The sequence below is a fragment of the Herpailurus yagouaroundi genome, unplaced genomic scaffold, assembly GCF_014898765.1.
Source record: "Herpailurus yagouaroundi ecotype Mexico unplaced genomic scaffold, PumYag 205, whole genome shotgun sequence".
NCBI lineage: Eukaryota > Metazoa > Chordata > Mammalia > Carnivora > Felidae > Herpailurus > Herpailurus yagouaroundi.
The window spans coordinates 3,248,187-3,272,967 of record NW_024412436.1 but is presented as its reverse complement, the minus strand read 5'-3'; the positions used below and the strand labels follow the sequence as shown (position 1 = coordinate 3,272,967).

Here is a 24,781-nt window from a genome sequence, read left to right as displayed (position 1 = left end):
CAGATGCAGCCGTGGGGGGACAGGAGGAGGAAACAGAACATGAGGAACCTATTCCTGGCCCTACGTGAGAAAGGACCTTCGGGAACTCTCAGAAAGAGCAAAAAACTCATGAGGAGAAATAATTTCCAGCTATACACCAAGGCCTAAAAGCCATGGCAATTTAGTCATTAAAGTAAATGTGACCTTAATCTGTAGTCAAAATTTAGTAAGGCCAGGATATTTGACTTACATATAAATGGTATTTCTAAAAGTGCCCAAGGCCAAAATCTTTTGTTGTCTGAAGTAAGAATTTTAGATATTCTTCCTTATTTCTTTAGTAAAATATTCCTTCATAAATAACGTAAAGGTAAACCAGCCCCTGCCTGAATGGAGAGTTCATGATTTCTAACTTTGTGAAGTTCCAGAACTAATGCAAAAAATAGAGAGAGAGAGAGAGAGAGAGCACGTGCAGGTAAACCTCAGGGAGCACAGCCCTGGAAATGTTAGGAATCGTTGGTGACGCTCTTCCTAAATCAATTTACAATAGTATGAGGAAAGTTACACGTTAGAATGTTTGCTTTATCTTTCTATTAATGTCACTTATTATATTGCATGTTTTATACTTTGTAGGTATGATAAATAATATTTAGTATTGAGGTTACTGCATTGGAAACATGGAGACAGGTCAGGTACTGACCAAATATATAAGCTTGGTCAAGTCTTTTGATGTCTCCTGGCCACAATTTTTTCAGCTGAAACAGCATGACAGGGTTTTGCATCAAAGACCCTTACCAGCTTTAATATTGTGTGGTTAAAATGGAAACTAAGACAAATAAATGTATGCTTTCAGAAAGATCAATTAGGTTGCTGAGTTCAAAGACACATCATATCTTAGATTCACATATTCCCTAGAAGCATATATACTTCCTTATACATAGCAGGTAATTAAGAAAATCTGTTTATGATATTTAAAATTTTTATGTGTTTGGTTTCTCAAATACATAGATAGACTGGGTTATTTAAAAGGCCCTTTCCATGGGGCGCCTGGGTGGCGCAGTCGGTTAAGCGTCCGACTTCAGCCAGGTCACGATCTCGCGGTCCGTGGGTTCGAGCCCCGCGTCGGGCTCTGGGCTGATGGCTCAGAGCCTGGAGCCTGTTTCCGATTCTGTGTCTCCCTCTCTCTCTGCCCCTCCCCCGTTCATGCTCTGTATCTCTCTGTCCCAAAAATAAATAAAAACGTTGAAAAGAAAAAAAAATTAAAAAAAAAAAAATAAAAGGCCCTTTCCAGCTCTATTATTCTACTAAAAACATAAATCAAGCCAAATAAATTGTGTAGTAGATCAATGAGATTTTCAATTTAAGGACAGAAGTCTTATCTTTGATCTATCAATTCCCTTCAAAGCCTCATATAATTCCTTCCATAGCAGGCACTCAAGCAAATATCTCGAGATTATAGTTATTCATTTTGCTTTGTTTTTCGAGTAAATCTCCAACACTGTAATATGAATCACTTTCAAACCTCATTATTAATTATAATGTCTATTTCTAACTACCTAAATCTTATAAAGACAAGTACACAAATGGGAAATGGGTGAGAAAAATATTCTATCCCTTAATTGTCCTCAGCTTTTCCATACTTTAGATTCCATGAGTAATAACATTTAAAAGCCCAATACAAATCTAGGTTCATGTGCACTAACAGATGTCTCAGGTATTCTGCCTTAAAATCAGAAAGACAGGAATTCAAATCGCAAAGAGACTCCACGCATACATAACACAGCCTGTGGCACATGTTCCACTGTAGATTGAAAACTCATTGTTAACTTTGAGAAGCAACCCTGAAAAGGCAGATGGAATGGAAAAATGAGGTGACATTCTTTTTACAAACTTTAAAGTAGCACACATCACACAAAACACTTAAGAGTTTACGAGGGGGGAAAAAGGGCAGGGGAAAAGAAAATTCATACGCACCCTATATAAGCATGAAACTCTTAATGATACACATAAAATAGAAACACATGACTTTTGCTAATTCATTTGTACTTTATCCTTCTTTTTAATAGAAATTAAATTAGTCACTTAATGTACATAATGTAGTGTTTGTTTTCCAGTCTAGTTGCTTTTCAACATTTTCTTTTGCGTCTCTTTGAATAACATGGGCAATGTTATTCATCATCAAGATGTGGTTTGATGAGTGAACAAAGTCAAACATCAACTATACTTAACAGAGGACAGAGGGGTCAGAGTTAATTTGTAGCTAACAACATGGAAAAAATAAAAAGAAGCACAGACCCACAATAATATCAACATGCATTATTAGTCAAGATTCAAAGTTAGCCCAACCCACACAGATTTCTTCTAAGCTGAGAGTACATATGGAAAGGGATGACTTTATCGAGTTCCATAGCCGTAGTAGTAAGGTTCATCAGGGCGGAATCCATAAGCTGTGGCAGGGCGTCCAAGAATGCCAACTGATTGGCCAAAGCCATCCATTCCAAGGCTGAAAAGAGAAAAAGGAATGATAAGTTATATTTTTCATCACACATCCACACGGGAGGCCGGGAACTTGACACCTCCAAGATTTTCTTCCTAGCAGCAAAAGTGATTAATGCGGCTATCATTAAGCATTTTTCTTCTTCATATATATATACATATATATGTGTGTGTGTGTGTGTGTATGTACACACACACACACACATTATATATATAATATATATTTAATACTAATTTTACTGAATTAATATAGCCACAAAAATGTGCATAATATTTCTAACAGTGTGTGTTAAAAATGTTGGAAACCTCTGTCATCAGGTAGTATTCAAGACAAAGAGGAGGACAGATCAGAAAAGTTTTCATAAATTACATTTATATATGGCTTTTATGCCAGAATATGAAAAGATTTTATGTGCTAGCAATTATCAGTATAGTACTGTTAGGGAACGACAACACTAAAACTTGTAAAATGAGTTTTGTTATCGATAATAAAATTTTTTTCATATAGGATTGTTAATAATAATGCATGTATTTTGAGTTTTAGCAGTAAAACTCTCACTCAGGGTCAAATCATACCATAAGCCTATGACTAGAACAGGACAAGGAATTTTACAACATTTGAGTTAGTCAGATTTGATCTGCAAATCCTTCTCTGACTCCTCAAAAAAAAAAAAAAAGTCATACATTTCTTTTGAATTACAAGATAATTATAAATTTTGTCAGTTTATTCTATGGAAATAATAGAAGCCTAAAGATGACCTTCGGCGTTATAATGACATTTGATACATGGACAAACTTTATTGCTTTAAAAATTATTCTTTCATCTATTAGTAAATTTAAAAGAAAATCTGTTCTCCAAGGCACTTTTTAAGGATCAGAGAATTATCCAACACTTAGCCAAATGACAAGGTACTTATCTGGCCAGGCAAAGATGGCAGCTAGAACATGCTCATGCACAGCTCATGCAGTGAATGCTTCTGAGCTTATTTGCAATCAAAGGAAAACAATTTAGAATATAGAAACATGAACTTTGAAAAAAATAACATATTTAAATGATTTAAGATTATTTGAGGCATATACTAGATGGAAACATACTTTATCAGTAAAATCTCAGTATGATTAAAAAATGTACTCATGTAGGCACTACCTTCCTCTCAAAACTCAAAACGAGGTTAAGTTAAAACACAGTAGAAGTAACTATTAAAATATTAAAGGTTTTAAATGATTTGTGTATGCGTGTACACATATGTGCATGTGTATACTGAGATAGGACCAAATAGTAAATATAAAAAACCTAACACATACAGGGCGTATTATTCATGTGAATCTACTGCTCAGGGAAATGGAATTTCTGAGATTTAAGTTTTAGGTCAGCATTTGTAGTGAGTGATCCTGAAGGAAACAAACTTTTTGGGCTTCTTCTAAATATGTGTCTATGATTCTCCCAAAAATTGGTTGCAATTTTTAAGTCTGAGTTTTATTTTGAAATGGCAAAATAGAAGTACATCCTTCCTACCTTGGCCTCCTGGGAAGAAAAATTAGTTTTATGATGAAGGGAAACACTGCTCTAGAGGTAGCTTTAAAGATGTTACAGAAATTAATGCAGTCCATGAACACAGATACACCTGCATCAGTTTAAAATTAGAAGAAAAGTCGGCCGTTGACATTTTTTTCTCCTGAAGCACTAAGGCCAACAAATACTCATGTATCCAGACAACTCTCAATTACGTAAAAGTTGACTGGATAGCTTATGCATTTCAACTCCTTCCTTTTTCATCTAACTATTACCTGCCTTCAGACACTGCTTATGTTTTTTAGCATCTCTTCTGAGGCCTAATAGCAGGAGACTTAGGTTAAGCTCGAGTTCATTTTATCTTTGTTTCTCAATCAATCTAGAGGCTTCCAAGGGCTTGGAAACAAGAGGCACAGAGTAGATCAGTAAAGAAAATACGCAAAGACACCTTAAAAACAGAACATCTCACGGAGGAACTCGTAGCACTATTACTGTAATTCTATCGAAAAGAAGAGAAGCCTCAGAAGGGAGACTGTCGGCCATGTTGGCACAGAACAAGATGCTCCCCAGTGGCAATGTTGGTACCAACCCAAGCAATTCCTTGGGGTGACCTATAACACTATTGGGAATACCTGATTTTTGGCAGGCTTGTCCTCATTGAGGAAGGGACCTTAAAAAAGGTTCTGAGAGTGTGAGGTCATTATACATGCAAACTGCAAAGCTGATTTCTATGATCAGTAGGCAAACTTCCGATCACTGTATTTCCATGTGGCTTGACAAGAGGGTAAAGAATACACTCAGACATTATCCAATCTGCCTGATGTAAATTGACAAATGGACATTCAGCTGTTTTTTTAAGGACATTCTCTGTCACACTGTTGGTAAGAATTTGCACTCCAAGTCAAGTTCAAGTAAGATCGAACCTTGAACACTGGCGAGTTTCAGTTTCTGAGCCTGCAAGTTTACTGTAATAAAGTTCTATTTATGCAGTCAACAGTTCACCCTGAGACATCTGTGTGTTCTGGCCAAATTGTTTGAACTTCCACAGATATCATTTGCAAAAAAATTTTAAGGAGAAAAATTAGAAACTCTAACAATGAGTTTTTCTGTAATGATCCATCACATATCACAGATGAACTTGCTGTTTAAAGAAAAGAATATCTGAAACATTATGACCAGTTTGAATGGTACTTTGACAGAAGTCCTAGGTCCTTTCGTATTATGAAAGATCAGCTCTATGTACACAAGATCTTTTAAATAAAATTCACTCTGAAACAGAATAGCTTGATTTTCTAATCTCTCGTTTGGTTCTAATATAGAGGGGACACTGAACTATTCAGGATGCTACAACCTGAAGCTAGATATTCTTCTGGGATATGTGGATACATGCTGTGCTTTCTCCCTTGGAATAAAGATGTAGCCTTGTTACTTTTGAATCTGGTTCAAAACCAGGAATACCTAATCATAAGTTTTCCTTGAAACAGGAACAGATAGATTCTTTATGTAAGTTTGTCTAGAAGGAGATAGAAATGTGAATATAAAAAGGGAGTGTGGCAGCAAAACTTGTGCTTTCCTGATCCACTAAGGACCCAGAGTACACAGTAACTTGCATGCCCTCACTAGGGACCCTGAGAACCCAGAGAAACTAAGCTGTGATACGGTGCACCTGCCCTTGCGCTGTATGACTGTTCTTCAGATGAGCGTTTGCACATTTGACTATTTATATTGGAATTTAATCTAACAGCTCACATGTGTTTCCATGTGTACATACTTTCTTCCAGGCATTCCTAACCTACATAAAAAGCCGTGTGTCCTCTAGATCAGAAAATGCCACTACTAGACCACTATTTTTTTTTAATAGGACTGTGTAGTGTCATTTAACCATTATCCTCAATGTCTAGATATCATTTTTAGACCTTTAAATTAGAAAAATAACAAAATGCAATCTCTTCTTAAAAATATCTTATTTCTAGTTCAAAGAAAATGGTTACTGTGTGTTGTGAAAAGACAACTAGGAAAGGTAAGGGCCCCCCAAATCCATCTGCTACTAAGTTTTCTGTCCCAAGAACAATGATTTGGAGGTACCTAGAAAGGAAAATGACAAACTCTTTGTAACTAAGAAATTACATTTAAAATTCAACAACAAATATAGAAATCACATTAGGATTTTATTTTTACATGAACATTTAGAAACCTAATTAGCATTCAGCAGGCAGGAGACGGAATTTTGCTGTAATATTTACAAGGCTTCAAACAAATTTTTAACAGCATTCATTATATTTCTAAACTTGCGATGATTCAGAGAGGGGGGAAAAAGGGAATCGAGGCATGACAAGTGGCCCTTCACATGCAGCACATCACAAGGGGACCGGCAGCCAGTAAAGAATCGTAAGCACTCTGGGGCTCTACTTAGACTTCTGTGCCAGGGTTGACGTTCCCGTAGGAAGGGAAGAAAATCACCTACCTCTAGCTGTTTGTGAGGCTTAATTAGTGCATATTTGTAAAGCACTTTGAAATCCTTGGATGGAAAGTGCTGCATAAGTGAAAAGTATTATTATTTTATTAAAATTCGATGAAAGCAACACACGTCTTTATCTTCTTTGAAATTCCCAAGTCAGCAAAATGAATGCAGAGCAAATGATGACAATATTAAAGGATGCTAATAAAAATAAAAAATAAATTCAAGCCAAGTTCTCTTTGCACAGGTCACAGAATCTTTGGCTTGGAAATATTTTTAGAAATAAGCTAGACTGTGCTTCCATTCACCACATCCTTGACAGGGTCTATCGAATTCTTTGCAGAACATCTCCAGGAATGGGAGTACTCACAGGGCAGTTCTTCCATTGTGGGCCCGTCACACTGTTAGAAAGTTCTACATCTTGACCTGTAATCTGGTTGTATTAGTTCTAGAATTACCATTTGGAACCACAAAAGAAATCCAATTCTTCTTTAATATGGTTACTTCACAACTCTTGTTTACTCAATCCTCATGACATGGTTTCTCAAATCTTTACTATCTGATTTGCTCTCTAAATAACTTTTGAGGGCTGCTGGGGTGGCTCAATCGGTCAAGCGTCCGACTTGGGCTCAGGTCACGATCTTGCGGTTTGTGGGTTTGAGCCCTACATTGGGCTCTCTGCTGTCACCACAGAGTCTGCTTCAGATCCTCTGTCCCCCTCTCTCTCTGCCCCTCCCCCACTTTCACACATGCTCTATGAAAAATATTAAAAAATAAAATGATTTTTTTCAATGTTTATCTTACAATGAAGCTGAAAATGATGTGATACTGTACTTATTATGTGGTCTGAAACCAGCACAGAATACAATGAGATCCTGTTTCTGACTCTCTAATAATGTAGGCTAAAAATGCACTGATCTTAAATTTTTTAAAGAGTTGTTACCACAAAATGGCTCACGTTGAATGTATATGTGTGTGTATAGTTGTGCGTATGTACACACAGAGACACACACATGAAATTTTCACACTGAATTTCATCTTTTTGGTTTGTGTCTTTTTTTTTTTAAGGAATTCTATTCTCCCTAAGATAAAATCCTTTAGAGTAATATATTTATAAGTAGAGGGTGGTGATTCTTATTAACTACCTTTGTGATCCATGGGATAATATCGAAGGCTAGAATTCTTTTGGGATTGTCAAGTGAAAGGACTTAAATAGGCTAACTTTTTTCAGAGGAAGGATATTATAGAGCTGTGTGAAATGTGATCTGATAATAGTTTTCTAGAACAGTTCATTCTTTTTATCAAATATTCCAATATACTTATCATAGAATCAAAATCAGTATTTTTATCTTCCTAAGTAGATTATAAATTGATCAGAGTAATTTCAGCTTTACTATGATTTGTCATGAGAAATTTAGTAATACGTAATTGTGGTAGTGAAATGTAATAGTGATCCTTTGTATCCATCCATCCATCCATCCATCCAAATAATACATGAGTTCCTACAATGTGTTAAGTATAGTATTGACAGTCAATGTTAAAAAAAAAAAAAGATGTGGTACTGGGAAGGTAATAAGTAAGACATGATCCCTTGGCCATGCATTGGAGGCAACTAAACATGGAACAAAATTCTGATAATAATATGATGTTGTATTACCCGTAGTACATTTATAAATTGCTACAAAAGAATAGAAGAAGAACAAATATTTAGTATAAAGTTAGAGTATAATAGAGGTATGTACAAATTGTTCCAAAAGAACCTAGGGGACTAGAAAGTCTTCACAGAAAATATTTTTATTTTAATGCATCTGTCACTTCATGACTATATCTATACCTATCTATGTATCTTTTTACTTTATTTCCTATGAGACTATAAGTACCATGAATAAAGGTAAAGACTGTCACTGTCTTATTCATTGCTATATCACTAGCATCTAGCACTGTATCTGACATGCAGTGGGCATTCAAAAAGTATTTTATTGTATGAATGGATGAATGTAAAAGGACAAATTGGATTTCACTTGTGGCAGCCTGAGCAAGAGAGAGAAGGCACTGAAGAACAGCCTCTGGTTTGTATGGTTAAAGTCAGGGTTACGATGAAAGCTGAACCCAAGTGGCAGCAGATAAGGCTAGAAAGGGATGTCAAGACTAGATTTTGAAAGCTCTTCATATGCCATGCTAACTATATACTTTGGGAAATTTGTCTATGATTTTTTAAAAAGGGGAACAACTTACGTGTTTTAGAAAGAGAACTGTGGTAACTAATGGTGTTAGACAAAAACATGGGGAGCATTTAATAGAGACTATTACGGCTGTCCATATGTGAAACAGTGAGAGCCCACAGAGGCAGCAGCAGAAATAACGATAATTAAATATGCTACCTTTCATGATAAAAAAAAAAAAATGGTATCACTGGGGTGCCTGGGTGGCTCAGCCCATAAAGCAGCTGACTTTGGCTCAGGTCATGATCTTGCTCACAGTCCGTGAGTTTGAGCCCTGCATGGGGCTCCGTGCTGACAGCTCCGAGCCTGGAGCCTGCTTCGGATTCTGTGTCTCCCTCTCTCTGCCCTTCCCCTGCTCACACTCTGTCTCTCTCTCTCTCTCTCTCTCAAAAATAAACATTTAAAAAAATGGTATCAATTTCTCTTTTGAAATGGGTTTTTTAGTTATACTTTTACCATTTAGGAACTGAGAATGAAAAGAAAGAATATCAAAACTGGCTGAAATTTTAGAGGTTATAGCTAACCGGCATGAAACAATTTTGCCATAGAAATATGCTTCATCAAATAACTAAGAAGCCGTAGTATTCCATGTAGATGAATACCACAGACTGTAGAAATAGCTTGCCTTTGAATTCAGTAGGAAGAACTAGACTATTCTGGCAGAAGAGAACATATTTTTCTTGAAATTCTTACATATAGTAACAAGAGAAGTATAAACTGAATGGGATAAAGCCTATAAAATTGCACCCAGCATTAGATGTATGATTAAATCAAGATCTCAATGCTTGTAATTTATAAACCAAACACTAGATGGAGAGCTTGTCTTATCACTGAGTATCATTTACTTTTACAAAGTTATAAAGCAAGTTTTAAGTTTTATCAAATTGAAACTTCTTAGCCTACTTAACATTCAGAGAACGTGGTTTCCATTGCATTTATCATATAGTCCATGTTCTCATTTTATAAATATGAAATAATTTAGAGCTAAATAGGAATGTCATTCATATGCAAAAAGGTTGCGAAGGTGGGGGCCTAGGAGTCTTGGACACTGAAAAATGTAATGTACGTGCATGTTAAGTACTACTCCTATAGGGACAGCTTCTAAAATTTTCACTGAACCTGTCAAAAGCACCTTGTCTCTCTAAATTTATATGCGACAAATGCATATTTTAGGTTGCTAATAGGTGTTAGTTGTTGAACTTGAGCCTTTGTATTACTGAGGTGAACACAATTAAGCAGTCTTCTGATGAGCTTTACCAATATATATCAAGTTCAGCTGTCATTTCCCATTTAGTTTTTATTCTTAATCTTTTACATGCATAAGTATCAATTTTCCTTTTATTATGATAAAACTAAATGGCTAATGACTCTTAAAGAATATTTTAGTGGAATCGAACCAAGTAGTATTTTCCCCAAAATCAAGGGCAAATGATACGAGTAGTGGGAGGTTGTACTTAAAGTACTCATCTGGAATTTATTTTGAAAAAGTTTTTTAAAAGACATCTGTCAGTTCTAAGGGGATATATACCACCTTAGGGACAGATCCTTTCTATTTAGTTACAATACTATGATGCTTCAGATAAAAACTAATTTGTAGTAATGATGGGAGAAGCATGTGTAAAACAGTCACTGATTTGTTCCAAATGGTAAAGAAATTCCATTTTACTGATGCTCTTCTAATTTCATTTAATTCACACTTCTCTTATTATGCATCTTAATCTGTTGTTTAACCCATCTCCAGGACCTATTTTAATGATTGCATTTTTTATGTTGAGACGTTATAGTTGGCACTTTTTCATATTATGACATTGCACTAATTTTCTAAATTCCTTTGTCTTTTTAAAAATGTTATGGTCTAATTGAGAGTCTTCTATTAATTCTAGTTCCTGGGCATCCTAACTCTCTTACTGTTATGCCTGACAATTCTCCTTTGTGACAATACTTTTCTTCATGAGCTTTGCAATTTTTTTATTGTGTTCAATTTCAAGTTGCCTTTATTTATTCATTTGCTTTTGCCTGTCTGTTAGTCCTTGAACTTGAAAATATTACTATAGAGAGGTTCTGTATTTGTTTATAATACATTGAGGCTCCAGGGGGTTCCACTGTCCTGAAAACATTTTTAATGAAAATTACTTGATTTGGGGTTCACTAAATTGGATGAATAGTATAAATTCTGAACCCACACACGCTCATGGAGAAAGCTTGTGATTTCTTTCTCCTGGGTAACTCTCCTCCTAGGGTCTTGGGGCAGAAGATAAGTTTTGGCCATTTCTCTAGGCTGGTGAATTACAACCATCTAGTCCTTTTTTCAAATGATGAGAAAAAGGCAGCCCATTGAAGTTCCAGGCCTTATACAGGAATTCAGTTTCATTTTCCTTTACTATATAACCTATACCGAGTTCATCATTATTCTCATGCGTGGTTATTTTGTGTGTGTGTGTGTGTGTGTGTCCTATCTTTGTGAATTTGGCTGTGAATTGTAAATTTTTGTTAACATTTAATCCACCTTTTTAATATACCTATATGGGGGCGCCTTCTAAGTCAGCCGGGTCTACCATCTTGCTGGAAGTCCCTTCCACTTTACTCCTTATCTGCTCTGCACACTCAAGAAAAGAATTTATCAACCTTGTATTCCTGTGACTCAGAATTGGCCCGCTTGAAGAGAACAATGACTTGAAAGAAATAACTGGAGCTTTGAGAAGATATTTTCTTTTTCCTTATTTGTAGCAATTAACAGGAAAAATACTCTCATAGGTGCCTCATGGCAGCTGTCAAATGTGATTATCAAGCTGAAGTGAGTATTTACTCAAACCTATAATGGTCTTGAACTTTTAATAATAATCTTTTAGGGGAAGTATGCCATTCTAGTCATCTTTAACTTGTTCTTCAATTAAGTGCAAGGACTTCTTGAAATTGTCAGTTCTATACTATCAAGCAGTACCTCATTTCATAACACCAAATGTTCAGGGAACCCACTGAGCTGCTTAAGTAACCCCTAGGTCAATAAACTGAGTCATTAGCACCTCCTTTGAATAATTGTTTGTCTGTTACTGGTTCAACATTTATATAATCTGTCATAATACCTTGGTTTTTTAAGGTACAAAAATTACTGCTGTAGGCTTAAAGTAGTGAATATAACATAAGTAGCAATGTTTTCGCAGCGATAGTTTAACCATATTGTCTGGTACTGAGTGAGTTAAAGCCTGAACACCACAGCTAATTACTATGTAATGCTAACCTTAGTTGCTGGTTCATTTTGAGACTCTTTAAAATATGAACTGTGTATTTTACCCCTATGCACTCTCTTAATGATTTGTTTTTTTAGACTGAAATCACTTCCAGCCATCAGTTATACTCTTGGTCTCTACATATGCACTTCTCCAAGCACAAATATTTCTTTTTCCTATTGGTCTGCCAGCCCTGTCAGAGCAAATTTCACTTTAAACTAAATGCTATGATACTTAAAACCTCTTGGATTACTCAGGCTGCTAGTGTGATCTATGACCTTCCAAGAATGACAGCTGAACTTTCCAATTTGCTTATACTGCTTGGGGAACTAGAAAGCACATGCCAAATAGGAAAATGTTTCTGATGTTGAACAGAGAGAAGTTCTTGTTGGAGGTGAGAGCAGGAGACTATTAAGTACTGAAAAATACTAATAAGAAATGAAAAGAAACTAAACATGCTGCAAAGTCTAAGACCTTGAGCATAATTCAAACGTTAATGCTAGTACTCAAAACTTTTCAGTCCAGCAAAAATATGAATAATGACCTTCGGTTACTGTAATTTAAGCACAATCCAGAATCTTAAAGTGATAATGCACTATCAAAACGAACAAGTTCAAGATACAGAATAGAACCTAAAATTATCATGAATACTATGTAAAATGGGCTATATGAACTCCCCATCTTTCTTTATGAAACAGACAGAAATCCGACATATGGACACAATCAGAGTAAACAGGGCTATCTAACATGCATGCTACAGATCACTCTCTCATAAATGAAAAATTAATGCTAAGCTTCTGTTAATACCTTGTCTCTCAAATCCTCAAATAAATAATACAGTTTGGGGATATTTTGATATACTTTAAACCTTTTCACTTTCTTTTACTACCTTACATAAGAGGTAGATAAGTGTTGTAAAAAAAAAACCAATCTCTAATATCTTATCAAATATACGAAGCTTAATGTAAAGTTTCCAATATATGTCATACTCTACTTATTCGTTTGTCTCAATAATTTTTAGGCTAATAAAAATCAAATGGTGGTTGATAAGTAAAGACTTTTTTTTGTACCTAAAATCAAACCAAGTGACATTTTTCTAAAATTGAGGGCACGAGTATATATATAATAGAAACTATGTTTAGACAAATTAAAAGTGTGTATTTTTATTATTTTATTTTTTTAATGTTTATTTTTGAGAGAGAGAGAGAGAGAGAGAGAGAGCGAGCACAAGCAGGGAAGGGCAGAGAGAGAGGGAGACACAGAATCTGAAGCAGGCTCCAGGCTCTGAGCTGTCAGCCCAGAGCCTGACATGGGGCTCAAACTCACAAACCATGAAATCATGACCTGAGCCGAAGTCGGACGCTTAACTGACTGAGCCACCCAGGTGCCCAAAAGTGTGTATTTTTAAATAGCTAAGCATGGAAGTGTGAAAATTTGATCCAAAATAAGTTTATAATATTAAATATACAACAAAAGACATTGCCTTACATTGTGATATTTTAAAACATCTATGTTGGACACTGTTACATAAATACTTTCAGCCACTGGGGCGCCTGGGTGGCGCAGTCGGTTAAGCGTCCGACTTCAGCCAGGTCACGATCTCACGGTCCGTGAGTTCGAGCCCCGCGTCAGGCTCTGGGCTGATGGCTCAGAGCCTGGAGCCTGTTTCCGATTCTGTGTCTCCCTCTCTCTCTTCCCCTCCCCTGTTCATGCTCTGTCTCTCTCTGTCCCAAAAATAAATAAACGTTAAAAAAAATTAAAATAAATAAATAAATAAATAAATAAATAAATAAATACTTTCAGCCACTAAGTCAGGAATCACTACAGGTCAGGTAAATATTTCATAGCTATTTAGTGTCCTCTAGAGCATTTAAAATCTCAGTATACTATATAATATACCAACATTGTATTTAGCACTAGAAAAACAGGTACTAAAGTAAATCTCTACTCTTAAGTTTTTATAAACTCTCTTGTCCTTGAGAATATGTTTGTTATGTCATGGGTCTGTAAAAAAACAAAAAACCCAAAATCATTTTCTGTTTATGTCTAAGGCTAACTGTAAGATGACTGTCAAGATATGGACTGATTTAAATCACTCTGTTCAACCAGATTGTAGAGTTCTGATGATACAGCCAGGTATTTCTATACCATCTTCACAGAAAGGGGCCAGCACAATTTGGGCACATGCTGCAATGATACCAAGCAAATTAATTCAGTGTAGACTGGAATGTATACGATTCTAACAATTACTTTTCTGACTTGTACCCTATTGCCATATTTAAATTAAAGTTATTTTCAAAGCAACATGAGAAAACATGATACTTTTTTTTTAAATCACTGATGTACATGGGCATTTTTTCTCCCTTAATTTAAGAAATGGAAAGTATATTTATTAGCAAAACTAACTTAAGTATAAACTTATCAACAACTCCCGAATTTTATTAAAGTTAGTGGGGTGCAATGACCTCAAACCCAGAATATCTGGATATGTTTTCTGCTTCTACTGATATAACTTGTTTCAGCCTATATTTGTAACTGTCATAATTTCTTCTTGTAAAGTAAGAATAATGGCTATCCCTTTTAACATCTGCCTTGAGATTATTATACATCCAAGTCTCTTATAAGAACAGTTAAGAGATTATATATTTGGTGTTGTTATTGTTATGACATATGAAAATGATAGAGCCTTCCCTAAAAATACTTATGAAATTCTGGCTCCTGCCACATGACCTAGACAGTTAAAAGACACTCGATCATATTTGGCATGCTTCTTACACATGCTTTCCGTTTGCTTTTATAGGGCTGTTACATAATTCATAGAGATTTATGCCTATACGTAGGCAACTAATTGTTATTGCACTAAAATAATGCCAAGGCCAATCATATCTTCCTTTTACCATAGTGAGACTCGACTGCTTGTATAAATAAGGTTATTCAAGCAAAACCCTTCAGAGTCTATATCATGATTGATGCAAATGATACAACACATGTTGGGATGAAAATACTGCGAATGTCTCTCTGCATGCTTTTCTACCTTATTTTATATTCAGTGAGTTTATTTTGAAAGCAGTAAATCAAGGGTGAGGTTTTTAGTTATTCCACACAAATCATCACTTCCCAAACTGCACACATTTCTGTACTCAGGTTTACTGCTGTTAGAAAAGGGCACAGGTCACGGACGTGTCTAGGATAGGGTATTTTCATTCCGTGATGTTCCTTATCTTGGGGTTGTGCCAGCCCGACAATCTGGGACTTATAAGCAAAGCTGGGCAACTATCAGGAGAAATCTTCAGGGACACGGTAATGCACTGACTGTACATTTTTGAGATTATAGGCAGTATAGAGTTTTAGGCAGTATTTCAAACTAGCATATAGGTATAGCTAGATTAGGTTTTTCAAGTATGCAGGACAAGGAAAGATTACAAACTGACTTATTTAAAATGACTATGGCGCCCACTTGCTGATGGCAAACAGTACCCCCCACCCCAAGACTTGAGGGGAAAAAGGCAAGATGCAACTGTAAGAAAGTTTAATCGTTTCTTTTTTCCCCTTAGTGTATACAGAGAACAAGTTGAATTACAATAGTCCAATATTTATAGAGTCCTTAAAACCCAGAGAACTTTAAAAAAAAAAAAACAAACACAACTTTTTGAGACTTTTAAGAATTCCTGTGGGTTTTTTTTTAACCACTTCAAAAAAGATCCTAGCATGAAGTTTGAACAGCCATGTAAATATAGTTTTATGGGGTTTCTTGTATCAATTTGAAAAGATGTAAGTTTTAGGTTACAGTTGCAACTTAAAAATTTACTTGCCTAACTATGTTCATAGAAGCCTCCTCCCATCCTTTCACATTTGAGGGGCTCTAAATTAGCCACCTGATACTGTCCACACAAATCTGGATTCCTTTTTAAGATTGTATTGACTTTTAATTTCTGACAGGCCAAGGTGCTTTGTTTTTAGCTGGAAGAACCTGAAATGGAAAGAATTTCTGAAAAAATGGGATGTATCAACTTTAGATAAACTTTAGATATTACTTGAAACAGAATGCAGATATATGTTCACAAAAGAGAAGATATTCAGGAAATCATTAATTATGCTCCTGTTTATAAGTCTATTCAAAGGACTAATTATTTTATAATATTTAACTCAATCAAAGGGAGTAAGAAATAATTTGTTGATCGTACCTCTCCAGTCTGAAATGAGACTGTAGAAAGGTATAACTTTTACATGAAAACCAACATAGACATACACAGATTTTAAATTCACTAAGAATTAACAGTTAAATAGATGTATACATTTTAGAAAATTACCAATAATTTTTTCTCAAATATAAAAACAAAGTAACATCTGAAAATTGATTTTATTACAGGGGTGCCTGGGTGGCTTAGTTGGTTAAGTGTTCGACTTCAGCTTAGGTCATGATCTCACAGTACGTGTGTTGGAGCTCCACATTGGGCTCTGTGCTGACAGCTCGGAGCCTGGAGCCTGCTTGGGATTCTGTGTCTCCTTCTCTTTCTGCTCCTCCCCTCCTTGTGCTCTGTCTCTCTCTCAAAAATAAACATTAAAAAATTTTTTTAAAAAGAAAATAGATTTTATTACAGACCGTCCCATTTGTCTCTCTGAAGTAGGTCTGAGTTCTATTTATTTGCTAGAGGCACTAAGCAGTTATAAAATTACTAAGTGGTCTGGGCTACTACTTAAAGACTGCATGTTGGCCTAAAATCCTTACACAATTATAATCTACAGGATAATAGTACATAATCAATCCCCTTAATTCCAGACATCTCTTCCATTTCCAAACAACTACCAATGGAGGTTTATTGTCTTTTTTTCTTTAATGAGAAAACCTGAAACAAATTGTGTGTAACCTGAAACTCTTTCAATTAAAAGCTTTGAGAATTCATCAATAGCTATGATATCAGTGTAAATCAAAGACTAAAATGTAGGGTCATGTATTCCCTTGGGAACAGCTATCTGCCTACCTACCTGCCCACCTACCTACTATGTAAGAGGAAAGGTTTCTATTCAGTAAGAGTAGAGATAGGTGGCATCAGAAATCAACATTCACATCAAACTCTGATATAATGCCTTTCCTCAAATCACACAATTATTCAAAGTATGTTTTGTAGGACACTGATGTGTTTGTAAAGAGGCATTGTCTCTATTACAAAGCCACAACAAGCTGCTGTCTGGACTAATCTTTCCAAAGTACTTATTGTTCTAATGAAGTAACTAAATTCTAGGGAATTACCAGACCATCAAAGTATAATGTTTTATTAAACAGTCTATATAATTCAGGGGCTATATTTCAATAATAATGTGATTCTTTGTCAAGTATTGCAATGCTTAGCTTAAAATGCAAAAAATCTGAATCTATCACTCTATTTACTTTGTTATCTAAGAAAATTCTTCACAGTATCTTTAACATTTTTTAAAATTTTACTTTTCTCCAGCTTCGAGATATAATTGACATAAAACATCATCAGATTATCGGATTTTTTTCCTTAAAAAATTTCTAAAGGCATACTTTTGTAATGGAAGTTAAGAAACTGCAACATTCTAAATAGCATACTCTTAAAAAACTGTTTATTAAGGTAGAGTGGCATTCTTTTCTAAAGATTGTGTCCTCTAAAGATTAAGGACAATTCAGAAATGTATAATACATATATGTACAGGAATGTACATATACAGGAATGGGGCACCCCTGGCTGGCTCTGTCTGTTAAGTGGCCGACTCTTGACTCTGGCTCGGGTCAGGATCTCACATTTCGGGTCGTAGGATGGAGCCCGGTGTCAGGCTCTGTGCTGACTGCATGGAGCCTGCTTACGATTCTCTCCCCCTCTCTCTACCATTCCCCCCTGCCTCTCTCTCTCTCTCATGTTTTTTTTAAATGGGCAGGAACATGTATTAGACCAACCATGTCCAAATACTGACAGCGTACTTAGTATTAATTCCTTAATTCCTTTTCTAAGCCTCTTATTACCCTTAAAAGTTTTAAAAAAAAAAGAAAGTTGATATAAAGAATAATAAATAGGATAATGTAAGTTATCTCAAAAAATTATATTTTAACCCTGAACTATAAGCTTCTCAAAGGGAAGTGATTTTGATCTCTTTATCCGTAGAAACTAGCCAGTGCTCGTCAATCAAAAAGGTTACTGAGTATAGGAAATTTTAAGTATTAAAACATTTAATGCACATCCTTACCTTGATTGTATCTTTATTTTATACTCTATAAAGTTGATTTCATTTATCATTACTCTATAAAGCTAATTTCATTAAATGTCTTTAATTCAAGTAAAAGTTAAAGGTATCTTTTGGAAATAACAAAATAACCTCCAACATGTTATACTTCTGATTTACTGACTGCTAACAGGTCATTTTTATTAAGACCCAGTAATAGGAATGAAACAAGATCAAAGAAAACCTTTATTCATTTTAAGTATAACATAAAATTTGTTTCTAACAGAACATAAGCTATTTGGTAATGAAAACTAATGCAAAACTTGTAATACTGGGACGTTAAAGTTTCTTTTGGCATTAACACTTTTTTATGGTACAGAATGCTTACAGTCAGTAGAGAGGAGTACTTCTTAGTAGATTCAAACAGATATGTAGTATAATACATGTGAACTGAGAATTTCTTAATTCCGTCTTAACTACAAAGGCAAGTATCTTTATCTATAAAATACTGCAATTCAGAAGACAGTTTTTTATCCTATATAGAATTTTCCCATATAGCATGGGTTCCTATCCCAAATTTTATAATACAAGCACATAATATATTTTGATTGCATATTTAATACGTTGCACATTTGAAAGAATACTGAAAAAGTAAAGATTAAATATAAAACTAAGACACTGTAACAAAACAACACTGAAAGTAAAATACAGCATGGGAAATGGAGCAAGACATATATGTGTTTAAACTAATGGCTCTGACCCTTATAACTCATTTATTAAACAAATATGTACTGAGAAGCTAGTGTATGCCAGGCACTGTAGATGCTACTTTGAATAAGAAAGTCTAAGTTCTTGGTCTTCTGGAGACGACATTCTTGTGGAAGGAGGGAGATGAACAAGGGAACAACAAATAGATGATTAGGGTGCTAAAACCGACAGTAAGGACAGGATTGGGGAGAAGGTGCTACTTTTGACAGTTTTGTCGGAAAAAGACTCTCTGAGGAAGGAATATATGAGGAAAAGGAAGGAATCAGGAAAGACTCCCAAGTCTATGCCTTGACCTACTGAATGATGGTGACACTCACTGAGATGAAGATTAGGGGAGGGACCTATTTGCATGGAGAAAATAAAAACTTATGTTTGATCATCTTAGTAAACATTCAATTGGGTATGTTAAACAGGGACAGGAATGGTGGGTGCTCAGAGGAAAGGTCTGAGATAAATATTTAAGCTAAGATCGGATTTAAGGCCATGGAATCTGGATGAAATCCTTTAGGTAGTGGATGTAGGTAGAAGAGAGGGCTCTCCAAAAGGGTGTTGTTAGAGAACAGGGCCGAAGCCCTTAAGTAACCAGTGTTTAAAGGGAAAGGGAAGAGGAATATACAGCACAGAACACTGGGAAGGAATGGAGGAGTGTTTAGAGGAAAATCAGAAAAATGGGGTATTTTGAGATGAAAGAAGGGAGATTCAAAAAGCAGGGCCCGGACATCTGTGCCGAATACTGCTGGGTTAAAGATGAGATGGGGCACCTGGGTGGCGCAGTCGGTTGAGCGTCCGACTTCAGCCAGGTCACGATCTCGCGGTCCGTGAGTTCGAGCCCCGCGTCAGGCTCTGGGCTGATGGCTGGGAGCCTGGAGCCTGTTTCCGATTCTGTGTCTCCCTCTCTCTCGGCCCCTCCCCCGTTCATGCTCTGTCTCTCTCTGTCCCCCCCCCCCAAAAAAAAAAACGTTGGAAAAAAAAATTTAAAAAAGATGAGAAAAGTCCACTGGATTTGGCAACATGAAGATTACCGATGATTCTGACTAGGCTGGAGAAACTGAAGAGTACATGGGAGTCTTTTGAGGAGTATTCTATGAAGAGAAGTGAGACATGAGCAGTAGTTGAAGTGTGCTGTGGGGCCCAAGAGAATTTAACGAGGGGGATTCCAGATTATGTTTGTAAGCTGACAGGAATGATCCAGAAGAAGGGAAAATAATGATGAAAAGTCATGAAAAATGATGAAAATAATAAGAAGTCCTTGAGAAGGCAAGAAGGGATGGAATTCAGAGCAAAATGAACCGACTGGACTTTGAAAAAAAAGGACATTTCCTTCATTCTAGCAGAAGGGAAGAGAGAAAGATGGGTAAAAGTAAGAGAAGAGATTAGGTGGTGGAATGATTACCTGTGGGCAAGTTGCTTAACCTGATAAGCTTTGGTTTCCTTAATAATAATGTCTTCTTCCCTGAGCTGTTAAGATGAAATTAGATAAGGAATGTAATAAACAACAACTGGCATATTGCCTGGCACTCAGCAAATATATTTCAATACATATCATAATTATTAATCAACATATCTGACTGCAGAAAGATGCAAAATCATTTTAGAAAATAACTTTCCAAACAATACAATTAGAAGAAAGATGAAGTCCATATGGTATTGAAGCCTGCATTGTTTCTATTCCTTTCCAGTAATTTCATTTAAAACTGGACTTGACTATTCATGTTCCAGAAACAAACTTTTGTGGGCAGCTTCACTTTAAGATTTTTATTTTATTAAAAAATTTTTTTGTTAAGTTTATTTATTTATTTTGAGAGAGAAAGCATCAGTGGGGGAGGAACAGAGAGATAGGGGAGGAGAGAGAGAATCCCAAGCAGGTTCTACACTGTCAACACAGAGCTCAATGCAGGGCTCAAACCGAGGAATCAATCACGAGATCATGACTTGAGCCTAAATCAAGAGTCGGATGCTTCAATGGATTCAGCCACGCAGGCGTCCCTAGGTTTTAATTTTTTTTAAAGAACAACAAAAACTGAAAAAAAAAATGTTTATTTTGTGCAGAAATTTTCTGTGGACTTTCAAATCCAGAATTTTGGGGGGCTTACGGACTAATGGTCTGATACACAATTAAAGTTGTAGAAAAACAAAGAAACAAACTATAGAACAGTCTTCCTCACAGATAGAGTCTAAAATTTTGTTTTAGCCTCATTTTTTTCACATGCAAACTATTATGTTACAGTGAAAGTACACCTAGATAGGCTTATTTGAAAACATAATAATTCTAAGAGAACTAAAATTTTAAAGTTCAACATTTCTACCTTATATTTAACACCTGCTGAAAAAGGCCTTGGGCAGTAAGGCACCTCTCTTAAAATTTTCAAACCGCTCCTTTCCAACCCTTTTTTTTTTTTAATTTTTTTTTTTTAATGTTTACTCATTTTTGAGAGAGACAGAGACAGAATGCAAGTGGGTTGGGGCAGAGAGAAAGGGAGGCACAGACCCTGAAGCAGGCTCCAGGCTCTGAGCTGTCAGCACAGAGCCTGACGCGGGGCTCGGGCTCACGAGCTGTGAGATCATGACCTGAGCCAAAGCTGGATGCTCACCCGACTGAGCCACCCAGGCGCCCCTCCAACCATCCTTTCTTACTGTGGTATCTAACAACTGGTACTGTCCCAAAAGTGGGTCCTCTCTCGGTTTCATCGGGAGATGTGACTTTACTGCCTCCAATTTAGAAATATTCTGAGTTTCAATACATTTTTAGTCATTGTTTTTTTGAGAGTTATGTAAATCAATGAATGGATGTTACACACTATTGATTTATCCCAACATTTTGATTTTTATGAGACTAGAAATACCTTGTCCTGTGAAAGCAGAAGTCCTGTGACTTCAATGATGAGGAACTAAAACCAGCTTTCTTTTATATTTAATTTTATAATGTATATATATATATATATGATCTATATAAATACATAATATTAATAAAGTACATATATCAATGGCTATCATCTAAAATGGCCTCTGAGTGTGAATTTCTTGAGCTGTAAGTTCCAGTTGCCAACTACAAAACAAGACCGAAGATTAAAGGTATGAGTGAAATAAATTTAACATAGATTAACTGAATCAAATAATGCCTCAACTGAGAGATTTCACTGTAGCCAAAAATGAAAAATAAAAAATGTAAGATTTTCTTGTACTTCAGTATGAAGATATATGTATTTATTAATGTACAAAATTCAGCTTGCTTTATGTGATTTTTAATTTCCATTGGTTCATTCAACAGATATTTATATATCACCAGTATGTGTAAGGACCCATTTGATGAGATGGTTCAGCAGATGCTGGTAACAATGTTATTTTTACTTTAAGGACAGCTCTTATAATGTAGGGATCAAAGTTTTTGAAATCCTTTAAATTCCATTAAGTACTATAGACTCAAAAGAAATGTATGCAATCAAAAGTGAAAAACAATGTTCTAACCTATTAAATAAACTCATTAGGTACAAATTTATGTTGAAACGGAATATACAACATAATCAAAGTAATAATAAACCAGCTTGTTATTTGAGGAGAAAAAGAGGCTTGGTCTTTCGAAAGCATTAAAGTAGACCCAATTTGAATCTTAACGGTGGTACAGATCCACGTGCACTCACCGCTTCACCCCTCCTCCCCAACACACACACACACCTTTCTCCTCTCAGTTTATTAAACATTCTAAATCTTCCTCCCAGGTTTGGCTTTGGAACCACTTACTTGATAAAGTAGGTCACTTAAAAAGGAAGAAAGCCCAATAAAATGAATTACAAAGACAACAAGATTAAATTGATTGCACTGTTTTCATACATTGTAGCTAAAATTTTGCAAATATGCAGTTGGCTGTGGTTTGGCATTTAACAGCATGCGATCAGTAAGAAGGAGGAAATTTTATTCTCATTAACTGTTGCAGATTTACTGCAGTGAAAAAGGGCTATGTAACCCGAGATGTGACAGTACAGAAAGATCAAAGCCATGGACTGGAAACTAAATAAACCCTCTGGCTACTTCCTGCAAGGAAAATTCACTTTGGCAATGTAAAACAGAGCCCAGTTAAAAACTACTCTCAGTTTTATGAGCTGTCATAGCAGCTCAAGTGGTTTGGACCGGCTGAGTTTAGAACATTATATTTCCTTGTTTTTGTCTTAGATACTTCTGTAAGCAGTTTTATAGACCTTTTTTTTTTTTAAACACAATAACCAAAAAAAAAAAAAAAAAGGCAACTCTTTTCTTTTGGTTGAAATTGAGAAGGTAACCCACTCAACTTATTAAAGCAGGCAGGTCTTCATTTGCACATTCTTTTCTCATTTACTACAGTTTAATATTTTGCTCTTAGATTTATTTGGCAATTATAAATATAGTTTAATAATTCATCTGCAATCTACACAATTCCTATTCAAAATAAGTGCAAATCAGTTTACAGAACCCATATGGCTCATATCTGAGGGGTGAGCTATTTGTAACAGCACATCTGGAAGGACTATGGGCAATATGGAAAATATGGGAATTAATTAATATTATGTTTAAAAACCTATAGGCTCTAGATTTCATGTTTTTTAAAACAAATAAAAATATTTGGTTTAACATTTCTAACCTAAGGAATTTTTTTTAACAATTGTTCATAAATACTTAAATCACATGGTTGAATCAATCAAAACACAGATGGGTTACGATAAATCAATTTTAAATTAGAGAGTATCTCTGAGTTGAGGAGTAAACTCAATATCACCAAATCCAGATTTACAGGAAATAAAAGACATGATGTGTTTTCCTCTCTTATTTTTTTGGAGGGAGTGGTTGTGTTTATCAAACAAATTGCTTACAGTTTTGTTATTCTCATTAGAATGTCAATAAGCAAGGCTTTATAATGGCAATTTACATCCTATTCCCTTAAAAAAAAACACTTTTTTTTTTTTTAAATAAGTGCATTGTTCACAGGTCAAACATGTCACAAAAGCAGTCATCTTTGCTTATGGACTTCCTATTTTCTTTACATTTAAATTTACAACTAATTTTTATATATTTGTATAGTCAAAGAAATACAATTAATACATATGAAAATGTATAAACTTTAGCACTAGATAATCCTTCTTAAAAGGTGGTGATATAATTAACTTCCCGGCCACGACTGGATTAACTTCCATGTCATTTCTTCTAGTACAAAGCTACACCATAATTGATGTGTTAACATTTTTATAGGATCTAGTCGTAGTCCGATTACTTTTTTTATTTATAGACTCAGTTATGCTGCATTTCTTCTAAATAAAAGTCCTAATAAAGTGACAGTAAATTTCGTTTTCATTTGGAGCATCTTTGGGCCTCATATACAGCTAACACGTATTGCTCAGATCACCAGACTGAAAATTACCACAAACTTAACGAGAGCAGTTTTGTTGCCAACTTCTTCTCTTGCTTCTAAATTTCCAAACGAAAGTAAATCACTTAAAATATTTTTACAAGTCAGGAGTATAATTTCTCTAGGATAAAACATCTTCCCAAGTTTCCAGGATTCTAAGCCTTGAATTTTGGCTTGTATTTCTATATTTCAGTAAAGTTTACAATTTGCTAATGCTGATGTGTGATAATCTAATAAAAATCTGGCCTTAAAAGTTATAGGCCCAATTTACTAATAAAACCTAATTCAATTCTCCTTGGGAAATGCAAATCATTAGTGTCCCAGCAGCAGAATAAGCCTTTGTTTAAGGCTAGGAAGACTGTTGTCTCTATAAAATGTCTAAACAAATAAGACAATTAAGACTAACATATGAGGATTCAAAACAACAGCATCATGTATATAAACATGTACATTAATTAGCTAAATAAATGATTTGCACGAGATATTAACCCTTAGAGACAGATTATTTTGCTCATTTCATCCTCATTTTTTATATGATTGGATTCTGTGGAGAACTTTTATTTTGTT

The 24,781-nt window shown here is 35.3% G+C and overlaps 1 protein-coding gene across 2 annotated transcripts in view; it reads right to left on the bottom strand.

Annotated features, from left to right (window-relative positions):
- Positions 1-2,002: 2,002 nt before the first annotated feature.
- The window catches only part of KIFAP3 (kinesin associated protein 3), a 177,713-nt gene continuing 154,934 nt past the window's right edge, over positions 2,003-24,781 (bottom strand). For both annotated transcript variants that reach the window (XM_040451611.1, XM_040451612.1), the window contains one exon: positions 2,003-2,479. In XM_040451611.1, coding sequence (XP_040307545.1) covers positions 2,371-2,479 — 109 coding nt within the window. In that variant the 3' untranslated portion in view covers positions 2,003-2,370. The remainder of the gene's footprint in view (positions 2,480-24,781) is intronic.